This window comes from Bos javanicus, chromosome X, assembly GCF_032452875.1.
Source record: "Bos javanicus breed banteng chromosome X, ARS-OSU_banteng_1.0, whole genome shotgun sequence".
Lineage (NCBI taxonomy): Eukaryota > Metazoa > Chordata > Mammalia > Artiodactyla > Bovidae > Bos > Bos javanicus.
The window spans coordinates 101,404,017-101,420,355 of NC_083897.1; the positions used below are offsets into that span (position 1 = coordinate 101,404,017).

General features: G+C 38.9%; 1 protein-coding gene across 1 annotated transcript; it reads left to right on the top strand.

The window, feature by feature from the left end:
- The first annotated feature begins 4,928 nt into the window (after window positions 1-4,928).
- Window positions 4,929-16,135, top strand: FUNDC1 (FUN14 domain containing 1). Its single transcript, XM_061410372.1, has 5 exons — window positions 4,929-5,145; window positions 5,852-6,008; window positions 9,490-9,565; window positions 13,928-14,056; window positions 15,680-16,135. The coding sequence occupies exons 1-5, from the start codon at window positions 5,118-5,120 to the stop codon at window positions 15,755-15,757; spliced, it is 468 nt and encodes a 155-aa protein (XP_061266356.1). The 5' UTR covers window positions 4,929-5,117; the 3' UTR covers window positions 15,758-16,135.
- The last annotated feature ends 204 nt before the right edge of the window (window positions 16,136-16,339 follow it).

Sequence of the window (16,339 nt, forward strand, 5' to 3'; positions counted from 1 at the left end):
CTTTGAGTTCTGCAGGAATTAATGCTCCCACCCAGGCAGAGTATAGTAACTTCAGGTAACTTTTGCCTATAAAAACTTTTCCCCTAAAACTGAAACCATGCACCTCTGATTGGGACTCGAAACCAGTCTAAATCCAGATTGGGACTTGAACCTATAGTCTTTTAATTAGAATCACTCACCTGGTGTCTGGACTTACTGAAGCTCAGGCTCTTTTCTGTCTTGGCACAGAAAGAATTCAGTGAGAGGCAAAGTGATAGGTAAGAAGTAGATTTATTAATATAGGCCACTTCTGAGAGATGCAAGTGGGCAGGGAGCAGGCTCTACCCTAAGGATTAAGTGGGTTGTATTTTTATAATCAAAGGAAAGTGGGTTTGGGGGAAAAGACTGCTTCTTCCTTATTCTTCGAGTAGACGTCAGGCTTACATCACTAGCTCCTTCTTCACATTGGGCAGGAGAGTGTCTGATCCTTTGAGGTTACACTAGGACCATCATAGTGCTTATTCAAATCAGCAGAAGGGTGGTAACATTTTTTCTTTCATTTAATGACCTGGGGCGTATCTCATGCTTTTATTTATGACTCTATAGTTAAGCAAGCCAGTTTCATTCCACAACATTCCAATAGCTTTCTTGAGCGATCATTAACTTACAGTGGTCTTCCAAAGTTCTCTATGTTCCCCTCTCTATCTATAATCCCATTGAGACTTCTACAACTACCTGTATAACTATCTTCTTCTATCTCTATCAAAACCATCAGGAAGTTTGGGGGTTTTGAGCACAAGCCACCTTCTCTCCTTGCATAGCCCTGCAATAAAACTTTCTTTGCTCTGAACCCTGATGTTTCAGTTTGTTTGGCCTCACCGTGTGTGGGGCACAGGAATTTGTGTCCAGTAATAGCCAACAGGCTAGAATCAAGTTTGCAACATTATCTACTCCATTTTATCAAGTCTGCATTTTTTAGCAGAAATTGAATAAATCACTTGCAATTGGGCTTCCCTTGTGGCTCAGCTGGCAAAGAATCTGCCTGCAATGCAGGAGACCTGGGTTCAGTCCCTGGGTTGGGAAGATGCCCTGGAGAAGGGAAAGGCTTCCCACTCCAGTATTCTGGCCTGAAGAATTCCATGGACTGTATAGTCCATGTAGTCATAAAGAGTCGGACACGACTGAGAGACTTTCACTTTCACTTGCAATAAAATTGTCAGTGCAATTTGGTAAACAAGCTTTTTCACTTAAGCACTTTCTTGTTATTACAGTCTTTATAAACATAACATTCCCTAATTTCTTTAACTGTTCATCTACTATTGGACACTTTCTATCGTCCCCTACTGTTTCTACTCCTTTTCATCATGAAAAACAAAACAGAAACCCTACAATGAATATCTTTATGCATAAGGACTCTTTTATTGTCTTTGGCACTGATTTTTAGTGGGATTAATGAAGTGGCATCTATAAGATTGTGCATACATATTATCAAACTTTTTACTTGCTTATATTCTTACAAGCTAGTGCATGAAGCATCAACTCTGCTACACTTTTCTCATCAGCAATTAATTACCTCAGTGCTCTGAAAGGTCACTTAGAGTCTAAGTCTTGGAGTATTTTAAGGGTGCAAATGTGAGATGAGTGGGCTCCACTGGGTTGGGATTGTTGTAGCCAATGGGGGAGGTTAGGTTGCCCAGGGACTGTGAATTGTTCTTTTGTTTGTTTTTTTGTCTGCTTTTCACTTTTCTTAATTCTGACTAAATTATGTTTTAACAAATAAGGTTTCCAAAGACAGTGAGGAAAGGTAGAGATCAGGAAGGAATAGTTTCATTACAGTTTCATTATGGATTAAATAGAAACTGTTCTCTATTTTGAATAAGTTACTCATAAACTTTTGGAACCCATTGAAAAACTGGAGGCTACATGACTTATGTTTTAGTACAGTGGGTAGGGGCTTCCCTGATAGCTCAGTTGGTAAAGAATCTGCCTGCAATGCAGGAGACCCTGGTTCAATTCCTGGGTTGGGAAGATACCCTGGAGAAGGGACAGGCTACCCACTCCAGTATTCTTGGGCTTCCCTTGTGGCTCAGCTGGTGAAGAATCCTGCTGCAATGTGGGAGACCTGGGTTCAATCCCTGGGTTGGGAATTTCCCCTGGAGAAGGGAAAGGCTACCAACTCCAGTATTCTGGCCTGGAGAATTCCATGGACTGTATAGTCCATGGGGTTGGACACGACTGATTGACTTTCACTTTCACTTCACCAGTATTCCCAGTGAAAATGCTTATCAGTGCTGACTGGAACAACAACAACAAAAAAACCCATTCAAAATGGGAATTAATTTAAAAAATCAGGAGGATCATAGCACCTTTTAAAGTCTGTGTACACAATTTACACGTTAAACCACTCATCACTGAGCCAACAAAATAACAGCTTTTTTAAAACTGGGAAATAGTAAAATAAATTTTACAACTAACTTGGTTGAGGTAATGGCAAGGGCATATCACTGTAGGAAAACAAAAGGAAGAGTGTTTAAAAAGTTCCTCCTCAACCCTTAAGTGCGCTACAGAAATAATTGCCTTTAATTCATTTTTGGACATGTTTTGGATGCATTTTGGATTCAAAAGTTCATTTTTTGGCATCTTAAGAGCAGTGTTTTGTTTCCATTTTCTCCCTCTTTTCTCCATAATCATTTGATGCTAAATATCATTGCCTTGACAGGAAAGTGACTTCTTTCTGTAGTTGGCAGATAGTGCTAGATGAAAATGTTTGGATGTCATTGGCCCAGTCAATCCTCTTCCAATTTGTAATTTTGCTCTTCCGATTTGTAATTTTTCTCTCTTCTTTCAGTGGCCCATCATTTGCTATTTCTCTTACTTGTTAGCACCTCATTGGGAGTGGGGAGGCAATGAGGAGGAAGTAGTTTATGAACTCAAAAGTGTTAACTCTTGGAAAAAATTTCAGTGAGGACCTCAGAAGTTATGTCCCTTAAAGTTATTTTGTTTCCAAAACATGTAATTGTGGAGCCCTATACCTTCCCTTGTGGCTCAGCTGGTAAAGAATCTGCCTGCAATGCAGGAGATCTGGGTTCGATCCCTGGGTTGGGAAGATGCCCTGGAGAAGGGAAAGGCTTCCCACTCCAGTATTCTGGCCTGGAGAATTCCATGAACTGTGTAGTCCATGGAGTCGCAAAGAGTCGGATATGACAGAGCAACTTTCACTTTCACTTTCATACCAAGGTCACAGGTGTGGAGCCCTCCACCAAGGTTACAGAATAAAAATCTCTGGAACTGACCAAAGCCCATAGCAACTGTTGCCATAAGCCTCCAGATCTAAACCAGCCGGTTCCCTGACCCCGAAGTAGGTGAAATACTACTGGATTACCCACTCTGTAGCATCCTAAAGTGAAAGTGAAAGTTGCTCAGTCGTGTTGGACTCTTTGCGACCCCATGAACTATACAGTCCATGGAATTCTCCAGGCAAGAATACTGGAGTGGGTAGCCTTTCCCTTCTCCAGGGCATCTTCCCAACCCAGGGATTGAACCCAGGCCTCCCACACTGCAGGCAGATTCTTTACCAGCTCAGCTACAGGGGAAGCCCCTATGGCATCCCACTGCTCTGCTAAGTCGCTTCAGTCGTGTCTGACTCTGTGCGACCCCAGAGACAGCAGCCCACCAGGCTCCCCCGTCCCTGGGATCCTCCAGGCAAGAATACTGGAGTGGGTTGCCATTTCCTTCTCCAATGCATGAAAGTGAAAAGTGAAAGTGAAGTCGCTCAGTCATGTCTGATTCCTAGCGACCCCATGGACTGCAGTCTACCAGGCTCCTCTGTCCATGAGATTTGCCAGGCAAGAGTACTGGAGTGGGTTGCCATTGCCTTCTCCCTATGGCATCCTAACCAATAACCTAATACCATCCTTCTAGTAGAAATTTTCTATCTTGAGACCATAAAAATTGGCTGCCAGCCTGCGAAAGGGTTGGGCTCTCCCTTGAACCAGCATGTGTTGTAATAGTGTGTCCCTCTCTAGTAAACTTTATTCATCTCTCATTCAGCCTCTTGGCTGGAAATTCTTTTCCAATCCGCGCATGGCCTACGACAGTAATCTCACACAAAGTGAAGATTAATATCTCCAGCAGTTTTAGAATTGTATTTTGAGGCGCACAGGCTGAGGAACTCGAGAGACATCAACCCTTGCATTTAAAGCACCAGGACTTGAAAACCCAAGTACAATTATGTAAGTTAATATTTTAAGTTATGCAGCCTCTACCAGGATTTCTTATTTTTCTTCATTTCCATATTCTCAGAATAAGAATACTGATAGGGTTGTTTTAAATGTACAGCGAATGCGGGTGCAACGTAAATTCAAAACAAGTTTCGGGCCACTTTATGTGAACCTGAGTTAGCTGCTTGGTTTTCAACACGGTTTCTCATTCAGCAGAATCCCGTGAGACTTCTTGGGTGAAGAACTTACCCTCGTTCCTCTGTCAGATTTAAATAATAAAAATGATGCTTAAAAATTATGTCCTCTTGAATAACTCGTGTCAGGTCAGTTTCTGGGCTTCCCTCTTCCTCCCTCAGGTTCCTGGCAGGAAACGCGTGGAGAAGATGAAAAGGTTCCAATTCCCAGCAGCAGCGCGTTAGAAAAATTTTCCATCTGTTAGTAAGCCTTTGACTGCTTGAAAAGTGTGGTTTGAAAGAGGGTTTCTCTTATCTCTTTCTGGTACCGTGTTACAAATAGCAAGCTGGTTTTCGTTTAACCACCATGTGACGCCCCCTCCCCTCCAGCCCTGAGGCCCTTTGAAACAAAATATCAAAAGTTAGCTTCTGGAAATTCTCGAGGGGGAGGGGTGGGAAACCAGCGTTGCGGAGGGCAACTGACTACAACTCCCACAAATCCTTGCGGGCTGGTATCCAACCTGTCTCCCCCCTCCCCCCTTCCTCGCGCCCCTCTGCCCTGCGCTTGCGCGGAAGGCCCTGCGCTTAGAGGAGGGGGCGGGGAGAGGACTATGCGCCTGGAGGAAAAGGAGGAGGAGATTAAAAAAGAGACCATAGACTTGCACCTGGGCCTAGAGCGGTTTTTAAAGTAGGGGCGAGAGGCGGGCGGGTTGGGACCGCCTCAGTACAGGCCGCCGGCGGTATCATGGCGACCCGGAACCCCCCTCCCCAAGGTGAGCGGCCGGGGCCCTAAGTAGTATCTTAGAGGCGGCTCACAGCTCTCGACCTTGCTTCGGGCTCGCCTCTTTCTTCTCCTGTCCCAGGGATCCTGGGGGCTCCGTTTTCTTGAGGCAACCTCTTTGAGCACCTCTTTTAGACTAGACCTCCCCTCCCCTTCTTGGACCCTCGCCCTCAACACGGCCCCACCTGTCTTACCTTCACCTCCCTTCCTATCCGTCTTCTAACGTTTAAGTCTTGCTGTTGAAGTCATTTCTTCTTGCTGGGCCTCTCGGTTCGGCCAGTGGAAGACCCCCTTTTCCTCTCACTGATGAAAATGGACCCTGCACTGACCCTGAACCTGAGATTTGAGGGTGACCCTTCATGCTGTGAAACTGACCTACCCGCTGAGATTGCGGGAGATCCTGCTGTGAAACTGAGCCACCCCTACAGAGATTTGGGGTAGGGGTGTAACTGTGCTCGGCTGTGTAACTGACGTTGCCCCGGCCCCCCAGGCCTGTGTCGAGCTCATTGGGAAGGGGATGCTAGGCCCTTTACGCTCGAGGCCCTAAGTCTCAGAGATTGGGTTTAAGAAACTGTCTACATCTGGGCGTTTTTAGGTGTATGCCAATGTAACAATGAATTTTAAGAGATGAAAATGTACACGACATTTTTAACTTTCAGTTGACTGAAAATGTGTTGCTTTCGTTTTCTGCTTTCAAGAATATGAAAGTGATGATGATTCTTACGAAGTGTTGGATTTAACTGAGTATGCCAGAAGACATCACTGGTGGAATCGAGTGTTTGGCCACAGTTCCGGACCTATGGTAGAAAAATACTCGGTAGCCACCCAGATTGTAATGGGTGGAGTGAGTGGCTGGTGAGAACATCCTTTTTTTGTTAAATTTCACTGGGAGCCTGACTGCTGCCCTTTTGTATCTGGGCCAGCTACGTACTCAGTCAGTGGTTTTACAATGTTAATCCCAGAAGAGCTGTACCTTGAGACTTTTCTCGGTGATATGATTAGTGTAATCTACACTCAGACTCTTTGCTGGGTTTTGGTGATCATCCTCCTCCTCATCCTTCCTTTGATTTTGTTTTTTGCATATTCCCCCCCTTCTCAGATTTAGCAGATGTAGTGGATCTGATTCGGTGCCAGTGGGTAAAGAGGGAAAAATATAGAAGAGAAGAGTTAATTATATGTAAATAATTTTTACTTGTTCGGTTGAAAACCCTGTGAGAACTCCCACAGTAAAACTAATCTACAGGATTATCAGCCCTGTGCAAAGCAGTGTAAAATTCTCAGTAAAAATTACTGATTATGATACAGATGGTTCTGTTAATTTTTGTACTTTGAAGAAGGAGAGTTGTAGAACATTGGGTCTTTGTTGGAATTCAGTGCAGTTCAGTCGCTCAGTTGTGTCCGACTCTTTGCGACCCAGAGATAATACTGTGAAGTACATTAAGGGGGAGAGGTTAATAAGTATTAACCTCACCAGTTAACATTTCAGATCACATGATTATATAATTGCTACTGTAGATCTAATTCTGTTATTCTTAGACTAAAAAGATTAGCCAAATAACAAGGGTCAGAAAGAAGTTTGACCCTTTATTTTGAAAATGTTCATGACCCTAGAGAATTTCTGAAGCTAGTGGGTGTGCTTAACCTGTGAGTAATCATTTTTTTTCCTTAGATTCTAGGTTAAATTCATCTTACATTGATTTAAATATTTACATATTTAAACTCGATAAGTATAAAGTGTTTGTTTTAATTTGTGTTTTACTTGCACCTTGGAACAATGGTGTGCTCTTTTATGCCTTTTTTTAACGCCTTTTTTAAATAAATGCCATTTTATGGTAGAGACATTCACTGTGAAGATTCTGTGATGAAGAGGTACAGTATTTATTCATGATGTGTACTTACAGTGCTGCTTATGAAAAAAGCCTGCAGTTAAGAGAGTTGCCTGGTCAGAGCCCTGGTTATTCAGATGATTCTTCTCAAGCTGGTTATACTTTGATGCCCACAATTCAGGGCCTGGCCTTCTACTTAAATAAGCTCACAGTCTGGTGCCTTGGGTGATTGGTTAATGTGAGTCCAGGCCTAGAGCCCCATCTTGAAAGAGACTAAAAAATAATTGAGCAGTAGAATTAAATCATTGTGTGTTTTCTTCTTGTAGGCCAAACTTGGTGAGAAGCCCCATAATTGGGAGAAGTTTGCTTGGAAAGCCTAGAGACAGAACAGAGGACATTAGTATACTGATTGTAATTTCTCATACCATCAAGCAAAGGATAGACATGCTTGTGGAGCACAGTCCCCAGGATACTATTAAGACCTGGATGCTGCTTGGCTCCTTTGCTCCCTTTTCTGAATCTTCGTTGCTGTCTCCCCTACTGAGGGACACGTATGTTTGGATTATAGACAGGTGTTGGTCCAGGAGCTGTGTAATAGGACTCTAATATTATACAGGTGATTTGTTGCAATGACTTTAGATTCAGTGTAAAAATGTTTGCAATTTTTTTAGGGTATAAAACTGATGTCCTATTGTGGCATATGTTAGGGAGGAATGGTTAATATGTTAGCTAGTTAACAATTCAGACCAATTCAGGACTTGATTGGGAAGCTGAGGAAATTATATTTAGCTGTAGGTAGCTATGGGTTCTTGATCATAATAAAAAACTAAAACTGACAGCAGGTTAGGTGGCTGCTCGGTGAGATGGGAGGTGTGAAGATCAACCAGGGGGTCGTTAGTGTGATCTGGAAGCAAGGTAGTGATGCTTTTGAGGATGGAAAGAAGACAATCAAATAATGTTTTGGAGAAACTTGGGTGTATAGAATTGGCCATCAGTTGGACCCCAGAGGCAATGAAGAAGGCAGTCTGAGATGAGCATGAGGTGAGAAGCCTCGAGAATACTGCCATCACTTAGAAATTGGGACTTTAGCAACAGGTGGTTTGGTTGGAAAGATGGTGTTTGCTTTGGGACATTTTGAATATGTGGTTCTGGGTGGCAAGAAAAGCTCGTCATGTAATTGGAAATGTATATTTTCCATTTATGAAGGTGTTTCCTCAGGCTTAGTTTCCTCAGGCTGTTATAACAAAGCACCACAGCTAGGTAACTTAAAATGAGAGGAACTTATTCTCTCACAGGTCTGGAGACCAGAAGTTTGAAAAGTGTCAGCAGGGTTGGTTCCTTCTTGGAGGCTCAGGGAGAATTTGTTCCGTGTTTCTCTCCCATCTTCTGGTGGTTGCCAACAATCCCTGACATTCCTTGACTTTAGACGTGTGTGCTCAGTTGCTAAGTCATGTCCAACTCTTCATGACCCCATGGATTGTAGCCTACCAGTCTCCTCTTGTCCATGGGGTTTTCCAGGCAAGAATACCGGAGTGGGTTGCCATTTCCTCCTCTAGGAAATCTCAATTTTGCCTCTGCCATTACATGGCTGTCTTCCTTCTGTGTGTCTCTATGACATATTGGATTTGGGGCCAACCCTACTCCAGTATAACCTCATCTGAATTAACTGCTTTTGCAATGAATTTACTCCAAATAAGGTCACATTCTGAGGTTCTAGGAAGGTCATAGATTTCAGGAGTGACACAGTTCAACCCAGTACAGAAGGCTGGGTTGGAAATCTAAGATTCCTTTGCACGTTGGATCTGGAATGCTGAAGGGAATAATGAACTCACTGAAGGAGAGAATCAGAAAAGAAGTATGGGTTAACATCCTTACAGGATAGATGAGACAAAACAGGTTTAATATAGAGATAGAAATAGATAAGGGAGCCATGAGAAGTGTGGGCCAAAGTATAGTCATGAAGGTGGACCTCTTGCTGGACCTTCACGGGTAGAAAAGTTTTAGATATGTGGAGCTAGGTAGAAACCCCGAGAAATGGGGATTAATAGCTCGAGTAAGAGTGGTGACCTGTTTGGAAACTGATTGGATTGGAGTAGAAGGTTTTGATAGAGTGAGAGTTGGCCAGATGTGTGGAACATCTTGACTACATTAAAAAAAAGCCCCACAAAACTAAGCATTTTGTTTTGAGGAATTTCAACTTAATACAACTGTAGAAGGAAGAGTATAATGGACCCTTGAGTACTCAACATTCAGTTTCAGTAGCCAGTCTTTCCCCTGTCAATTCCCTTCTTCTCTTCATCCCTTAAGCACATCTCAGACAATTTAGACTGTGCACTTTTGACTAGTCTGTATAACTGAAAGGAAACTGAGGGTTTCTGAGCAGCTGAGGAACATGGTCAAAAGAACTGGGAAGACATTAAGATTTTATTAGGAAAGCAATGAAAACTAGAACAGAGAGAGTTTAGTACATCATTGATTGTTTTCATCTTTTGCCATTTCTTCCACTAAAGGTGTGCGGGATTTTTGTTCCAGAAAGTTGGAAAACTTGCAGCAACTGCAGTAGGTGGTGGCTTTCTTCTCCTTCAGGTATGTCAGAGCTTTCAGTCCTTGCCTCTGCTTAACAAGTAAACATTTCATCAATAGCATAACCTGTTCATACTGACAATTTAAAGCATATATTTAAAGTTCACACACATTCATACACAGTATATGAAAATCAAAAAGTCTTTTTCCTTCCCTGTTTCCTAGTCATTTTTCCTTCTCAGAGGAAATTGCTGTTAGCGATTTCTAACATGTTTTTTAAAACTAGGAGACCATAATAATACAGAAAGTGGAAAAAAATAATGGTCTTAAAAATAATTTTAATAATTAAAAAAAATAACATGTTTTTTGAAACTAGGAAACCATAATAATACAGAAACTGGAAAAAAATAATGGTCTTAAAAAATAATTCGTAATCCTATTTCTGAGGCAAGTTGATTTGAAATTTTAGTCCTGTTTATGTTCCTCTAAGTATAACGTTCTGAGGTTGTTTATCAGGATGTTATCTGGCATTCATGTCTGTTTGGCATATATTTTGCCCAAAATATCATTCCCTGAAGATCAAATGTAATCCTAAAATTGAAAAATCTCTGGGAATGCGTGTTAGCAACAATTTTGAAGATAACAGAAATCTGTCAGGTTTTGAAAATGATTGATGGTCATAGCAACCAAAATCTGACTTCAGCACCTAGCCATTGATCATGTAATAACAAGTGTCACTGCCTGATGTACAGAAGGACTGAATTCATATGTATTTAGGACGGATTTTCAGTTTTTAACTAAACAGTTTAAAAAATTTATATATTTTTTCTATTGATGGTATTATTAAGAGTAATTGCTTATCTCTTGTAAAAGGTAAAAATAAATAATTATTCATATTCTAAATTTAGTCCTTTGGATGTGTATGCCAGTATTTGTACAAATAATTTTATTTAAGCTGATTTTTTACTTCAGTTTATATAGAACCAAGAATTAAGTTATTTAGTTATCAAGAATCAAGATAGTTAATTTTATAGCTGTTTTGAAAACTCAGTTTCAAAAGATGGAAAAGGATACTCTACCAAAGCAGAGTTCCCTAGAATATTCACAGATAGAATTATATATTTCAGTCTACTCTGCATGTCGTTTATCAGAAGTCCATTTCAGCCCCTCCAAACCCATGTTTTACGGTTGCCACCTTCTACTTCATGTTTAGTCCAAGTAATGTTTGAAGTCCCTGAGTAGAAGATGGAACCTCTCCGCATCAAATCAGTTTTTCCCACAAATATGACTTACCTTGAAAGCTCAATAGAAGGAAACAAAGACAAAAAAAGAAACAAATGGCTTTTAGGCTAATTACCTTTTATTTAGTCTTGCTTCCACATTTTTTATTACCTTTACTTATATTTAAAGCTCAGGTGTTTCCAGTATATATTTATCACACTGCAATCTTAAAAAATAGACAGTTGGTATATAAATCTTTTAAATTCAGTTTTTTTTTAAGTTGTACATGCCCATAATTCAAAGGGTCAAGTACATGTGTAATGCTCAATACAGATTAGAATAATCCTCTGCCTCCCTCACTACCTCCCCATTTTTCCTCTCTTGAGGCAACCAGTTTGAACTATTAGCTGATTCTTAAGGTATTTATTTCCTTTTTCCTAACTAAATTAATTGAATATTTCTTTATCTTTCAGTTTGAGGTATTCACTGTTGGCTTCCAATTAGGGAATGTGGGAATTTAGCTATCATTTATTGAACTTCTGTGTGCCCCAACCCCCACATCATCTGAGCATTGTTATTTCGTAATTGTGTTAGATCATTACCTGGAGGTCACTGAGCTTCTGGATTCTGTAAGTTAATGTCTTTAACTATGTTCAGGAAGGTTTTGGCCATTATTTCTTTGAATATTTTCTCCTATTCTTTCTTTTCCTTCTGAACATGACTCTGACTGATGCATGTTAGGCTCTTTGATAAGGTTCTGAGGTTTTGTTCATCTGTTCTTTTCGGTCTTTTTTTGAAAACTGTATAATTTCTAGTGATCTAGCTTGAAGTGCACTGATTCTGTGTCATCTACCTTCTGCCATTTATCCAGTGAATTTATTTCAGATATTCTGTTTTTCAATTCTAGAATTTTCATTTCTTTTTATATTTTTTCTATGTTTCTGATGATAATTTTTATCTTTTCATTGATTACAAGTGCAGTTTCCTTTACCTCATTGAGCACAGTTAAAGTACTGCTTTAAAGTCCTGATAATTTCAGTATATGGGTCATCTCAGAGTTGGCATCTGTTGATTTTCTTTTGAGACTAGGCCGCATTTTCTTGCTCTATTGTATCAGATAACTTTGAATTTTATTCCTGAGCATTGGGAATGTTTTGTCATGGAGAGTCTGGATTCTGTTTTATTCCTCTGAAATTTGTTAATGTTTTGATTTTAGTAGGCAGTTAACTTGGTTAGACTCAAATTGCAAACTCCATTTCATCTGTGGTAGAGAGTGGCTCAAATCTCAGTTGTTTTTCTTTTTTAGCCTTAGCCGGAGTACTTCGTTATGCCCCATGGATGTGTGGTTCAGGACTTGGGTAGAATTTACACATAGAATTTGGGGCTTCCCTTCTCTAGCTGTGTCCTTTTGGCAGCTGTTCTTCTCCTGGGCTCTGTCCTCTGGTTCTTCAGGCCAGAAAAATGGCATGTTCTCTATTCAGCTTTTAGCTACCCTGCAACTGCATCTTGTCCTTAAGATAAAGCCAAAAAAATGGTCAACTCACCTTATATTGGTTTCTTCTTACAAGTTTCAACTCCTCTTTAAAATCTGCTTCCTTTTATTATTCTGGAGCCCTTGTATTTTAACCAGGGTTTATAGTTGCTGTCTATGGGAGGGACCTTAAGGTTCTTCATCACTTCTGTGTCTGTAACCCAGATTACCATGTAAGGTATTGCCAGGAAAACCTTTCACTTGCCATTTGTTTTGATTATCACTCTGTTTTGCTGAGGCTAGAGTTAGAACTGATATAAGGTGAATAAATATAGGAAGAAATGGAGATAAATAGATTCTTCTCTGGAGTCATTCACAGTGAAAATGGAACCTAAGATTCCTAGCCTATTTATATAAAGTCAGATATTTTTATAATTTGAAGTATTTTATGTGTGAAAGTGCAAGTTGCTCAGTTGTGTCTGACTCTTTGCGACCCCTTGGACTATATAGTCCATGGAATTCTCTAGGCCAGAGTACTGGAGTGGGTAGCCTTTTCCTTCTCCAGGGGATTTTTCCAACCCAGGGATCGAACCAGGGTCTCCTGCATTGCAGGCAGATTCTTTACCAATTGAGTTATTTCATACTTAAAGTGATGCATTAAGGGATTACAAAGAAAGCATAAACTTGGTAGAAGTGATTTATAATGGTATACAATTGTTTACTACTCTTGTGATTCTTTACATGTTGATTGTACTGTTTGAAGGGATGACTTATTGTACTGGCTTACACACATGCTATTGTTCCTGTTCAGATTTTGCTGTGTCTCAGTAGCACCATATGAGACATCAGGGTTAGTAGGCATTTAGCTGTAGTTTTATTAAAAGTATTTATGACATAAAATTTGTGTAGAGCATATCTTCTTTTATATTCCACTTTCAAAAGCAGTTACCAGAAAAAGTATTCTTTTTTTTTTTTTTCAGAAAAAGTATTCTTAATTTGACTGAAGAGTCTGAGTTAGTGAAGAGAGTTTATCAAGCTACTTTAATGACCTAAAAACTGATTGGCTACTGATCTCTTATATTAATCATCTGTTTAATTAAGGGTACTTTTTTTTAATTAGCTGTACAAATTCAGTAGTCTCTGCCTTTTTAGCTAATTCTTAAATTCTAAAAATTCTGATCAAATTATAGAATAGTTGTAATATAATTTTTGGAATCTTTTGCCATTAAGTACTGTACTTTTCTTAACATAGTGTTCATCACATCTAAATAATTAGGTATGCTTAAGTCTGTTTTCCCTAATGGACTGTAAGCTCTCTGAGGGTGGGGACTTTTGTCTCCCTTGTTCTTGGCTATAACTTGGAGGCCTAGAACAGTGCCTGGCACAGAATAGGCGCTCAGTGTGTGTTAATGAATAAATTAGTGAATAAATTATGCTCTGTTACACATAAGCTTCATACATTTCTTGAAATCTAAATATTCATATAGGGGCTTCGCTAGTGGCTCAGATGGTAAAGAATCTGCTTGTAGTGCAGGAGACCTGGGTTCAGTCCCTGGATCAGGAAAATCCTCTGGAGAAGGTTACCCACTCCAGTATTCTTGTCTGGAGAATTCCATGGACAGAGGAGCCTGGAGAGCTATAGTCCATGGGGTTGTAAAGAGTTGGACATGTTCATATATTGTATTATCAACCTAGTTGATTTAAAATTAACCGTTTTTATTACATTTTTGCAGATTGCCAGTCACAGTGGCTATGTGCAGATCGACTGGAAGAGAGTGGAAAAAGATGTAAACAAAGCAAAAAGACAGATTAAGAAACGAGCAAATAAGGCAGCACCTGAAATCAATAACATAATAGAAGAAGTAAGACAATGTATATTTTTGGCTCCTTTTTTTTTTTAAATGGATCTCAGCAGAAAATGTGACTAGGGAATGTGGTCTTTAAAAAAAAGACTGGTGTTTCTGGTCATGTCTAGAGTGTTAAGTAAAATTTGGGATCAAGTCACTATTTAAAACACTCATTTTTTTTTTAGTTGTTAACTAAAGCTACCTATTTTTTTTTTGAGGTGGAATAGTTTGAAAATGTATATATTTTATTTTATTAATATATTAGTTTTATTAATATTTTATGTATATTTTGTGTTTTATTCTTACATTGTTTAGAACTGAATTGAATGATCCTTTGCTTTTATTTTAATTCTGTCCTTTTACTTTCTCCAACTTCTATTTTGAAAAATTTTATATCAGTTGAAAAGTTGACAGACAAAAACAGTAAATACCCAAGTACTCTTCACCTATTCACCAGATTGTTCACATTTCACATTTGCTTTGTGTGTGTGTGATTTACCCTTTTTATTCCTGAATTATTTAAGACATTGTGTCTTTTTATTCTTTAATACTTCTGTACATACGTTCAAAGAGTATGGATATTCTCCTATACAATTACCCTTATGAATCCCCACAAACTTAATGTGATACAATAGTATTTCTTAATATACAGTTCATGTTAAAATTTTTATATATTCCCCCCCCCCCAATTAAGAATTGCATATTGCATTTGGTGGTCATGTCTCTGAAGTCTCCTTTAATTTTAAATGGTCCCCTCATCTGTTTTTTGTTTTTCTGAATTTCATGACATATTTTTGAAGTATCTAGGCAGAGTATCTCACAGTCTTGCTTTGTCTAATTCCTTCTTCATGATTTTATTTGGGTTAAACATTTTATCAAGGTGTTATTTTTCTGATCCTGTATATTTTTTCCTACTGGCTAGGTGGACTGATGGTTAATAAATATCATTGTGCATACTGTGGGACTTTATTAATCATCTGTGTCAATAATTTGCTGAATGGACTGTTTATGCCCACACTGTAGGGAGATTTCTTTTTATCTGTGAGAATTTTGCTGCCCATATGCCTGTTATCTCAGAAGCAAGAAGCTTCTGGGCCTGGCTGGGGGCTCTAGGCTCCTTTAGTTTGTAACAGACAACCCTGGCATCTTGCCTGATGGTTAGTATCTGCAATAGTAGGAACACAAGAATTTTTGCTGAATATTTACTTAATTAAGGAAAACATCTGAAAAATATTACTCAGCTCTGGATTTAATAATGAAGAGTATTTTTAAAAATTTGTTATCTTTTTCTTATTATGGTAAAATATATAAAACGTAAAATTTACCATTTTAACTATTTTTAAGTGCACAATTCACTGGCATTAAATATATTCACACTTTCATGTAATCATTACTACCAGAACTTTTTCATTATTCCAAATAGAAACTCTAACCATTAAGCAGTAACTCCTATTAACCTGTCTCCCTAGCCCTTGGTAACCTCTGTTCTACTTTCTGTCTTGATGAATTTGACTATTTATATAAGTGCAAATTATAATAGCATTGTCTATTTTTGTCTGTTTTATTTCACTTAGTGTTTTCAAGATTTATCCATGTTGTAGCATGATTCAGAGTATTTTTCTTCAAACTTTATTTCAGGCAACAGAATTTGTCAAACAGAACATTGTGATATCCAGTGGATTTGTGGGAGGCTTTTTGCTAGGCCTTGCATCTTAAGAATATGTTCTATCACAGTGAAGTCACCTCTGAGAAGAGAAGTGGTGGTGACAAGATGGTCTCATCATTACACATTGACAGATTCTCCAGGATGACAAGAAACAACTAGCTGGACAATACCCAACTCACTGCTTAGCATTTTGCCATCTGAAATTTAGCAGACTAGTATCTGCTATAAAATAACCTGTATGGTATATGGATAATAGTATCCCTGAGCAAAACATGGCTTTCATTATTTTTTAAGAATGTGTGTTTGTTTAAAATTTGAATATAAAACACTACTGTTGGATGTAGATATGGAGAGAAAGTGAATTGTTGGATGTATTCCCCAGTAAAATATTATCCTCATTTTATTTAAATAAAATGTTTTCCATTGTGCTTTTTTAGTATAGTGCCAATAATTAAAACTTTGTATTATAGCTTCAACTGTAGGGCTGACATTTTTTTTAAGATATGTTTGCAGTAAACTGAAGAACTGTAACACATTTTGTGGAAGGATTTGCAGATAATAGAATTATTAAAGATAGTAAGCAAATTTAATATCAATTTTTAGGTTGCTTTTTCCTACAGTTCTTACTTATT

Excerpts from the sequence above, each read along its gene's own strand:
- FUNDC1 (XM_061410372.1), top strand. The coding sequence starts at position 5,118 with ATGGCGACCCGGAACCCCCCTCCCCAAG. Across the intron at positions 5,146-5,851 it reads CCGGAACCCCCCTCCCCAAG|AATATGAAAGTGATGATGAT; the intron begins GTGAGCGGCCGG and ends TCTGCTTTCAAG. Across the intron at positions 6,009-9,489 it reads ATGGGTGGAGTGAGTGGCTG|GTGTGCGGGATTTTTGTTCC; the intron begins GTGAGAACATCC and ends CTTCCACTAAAG.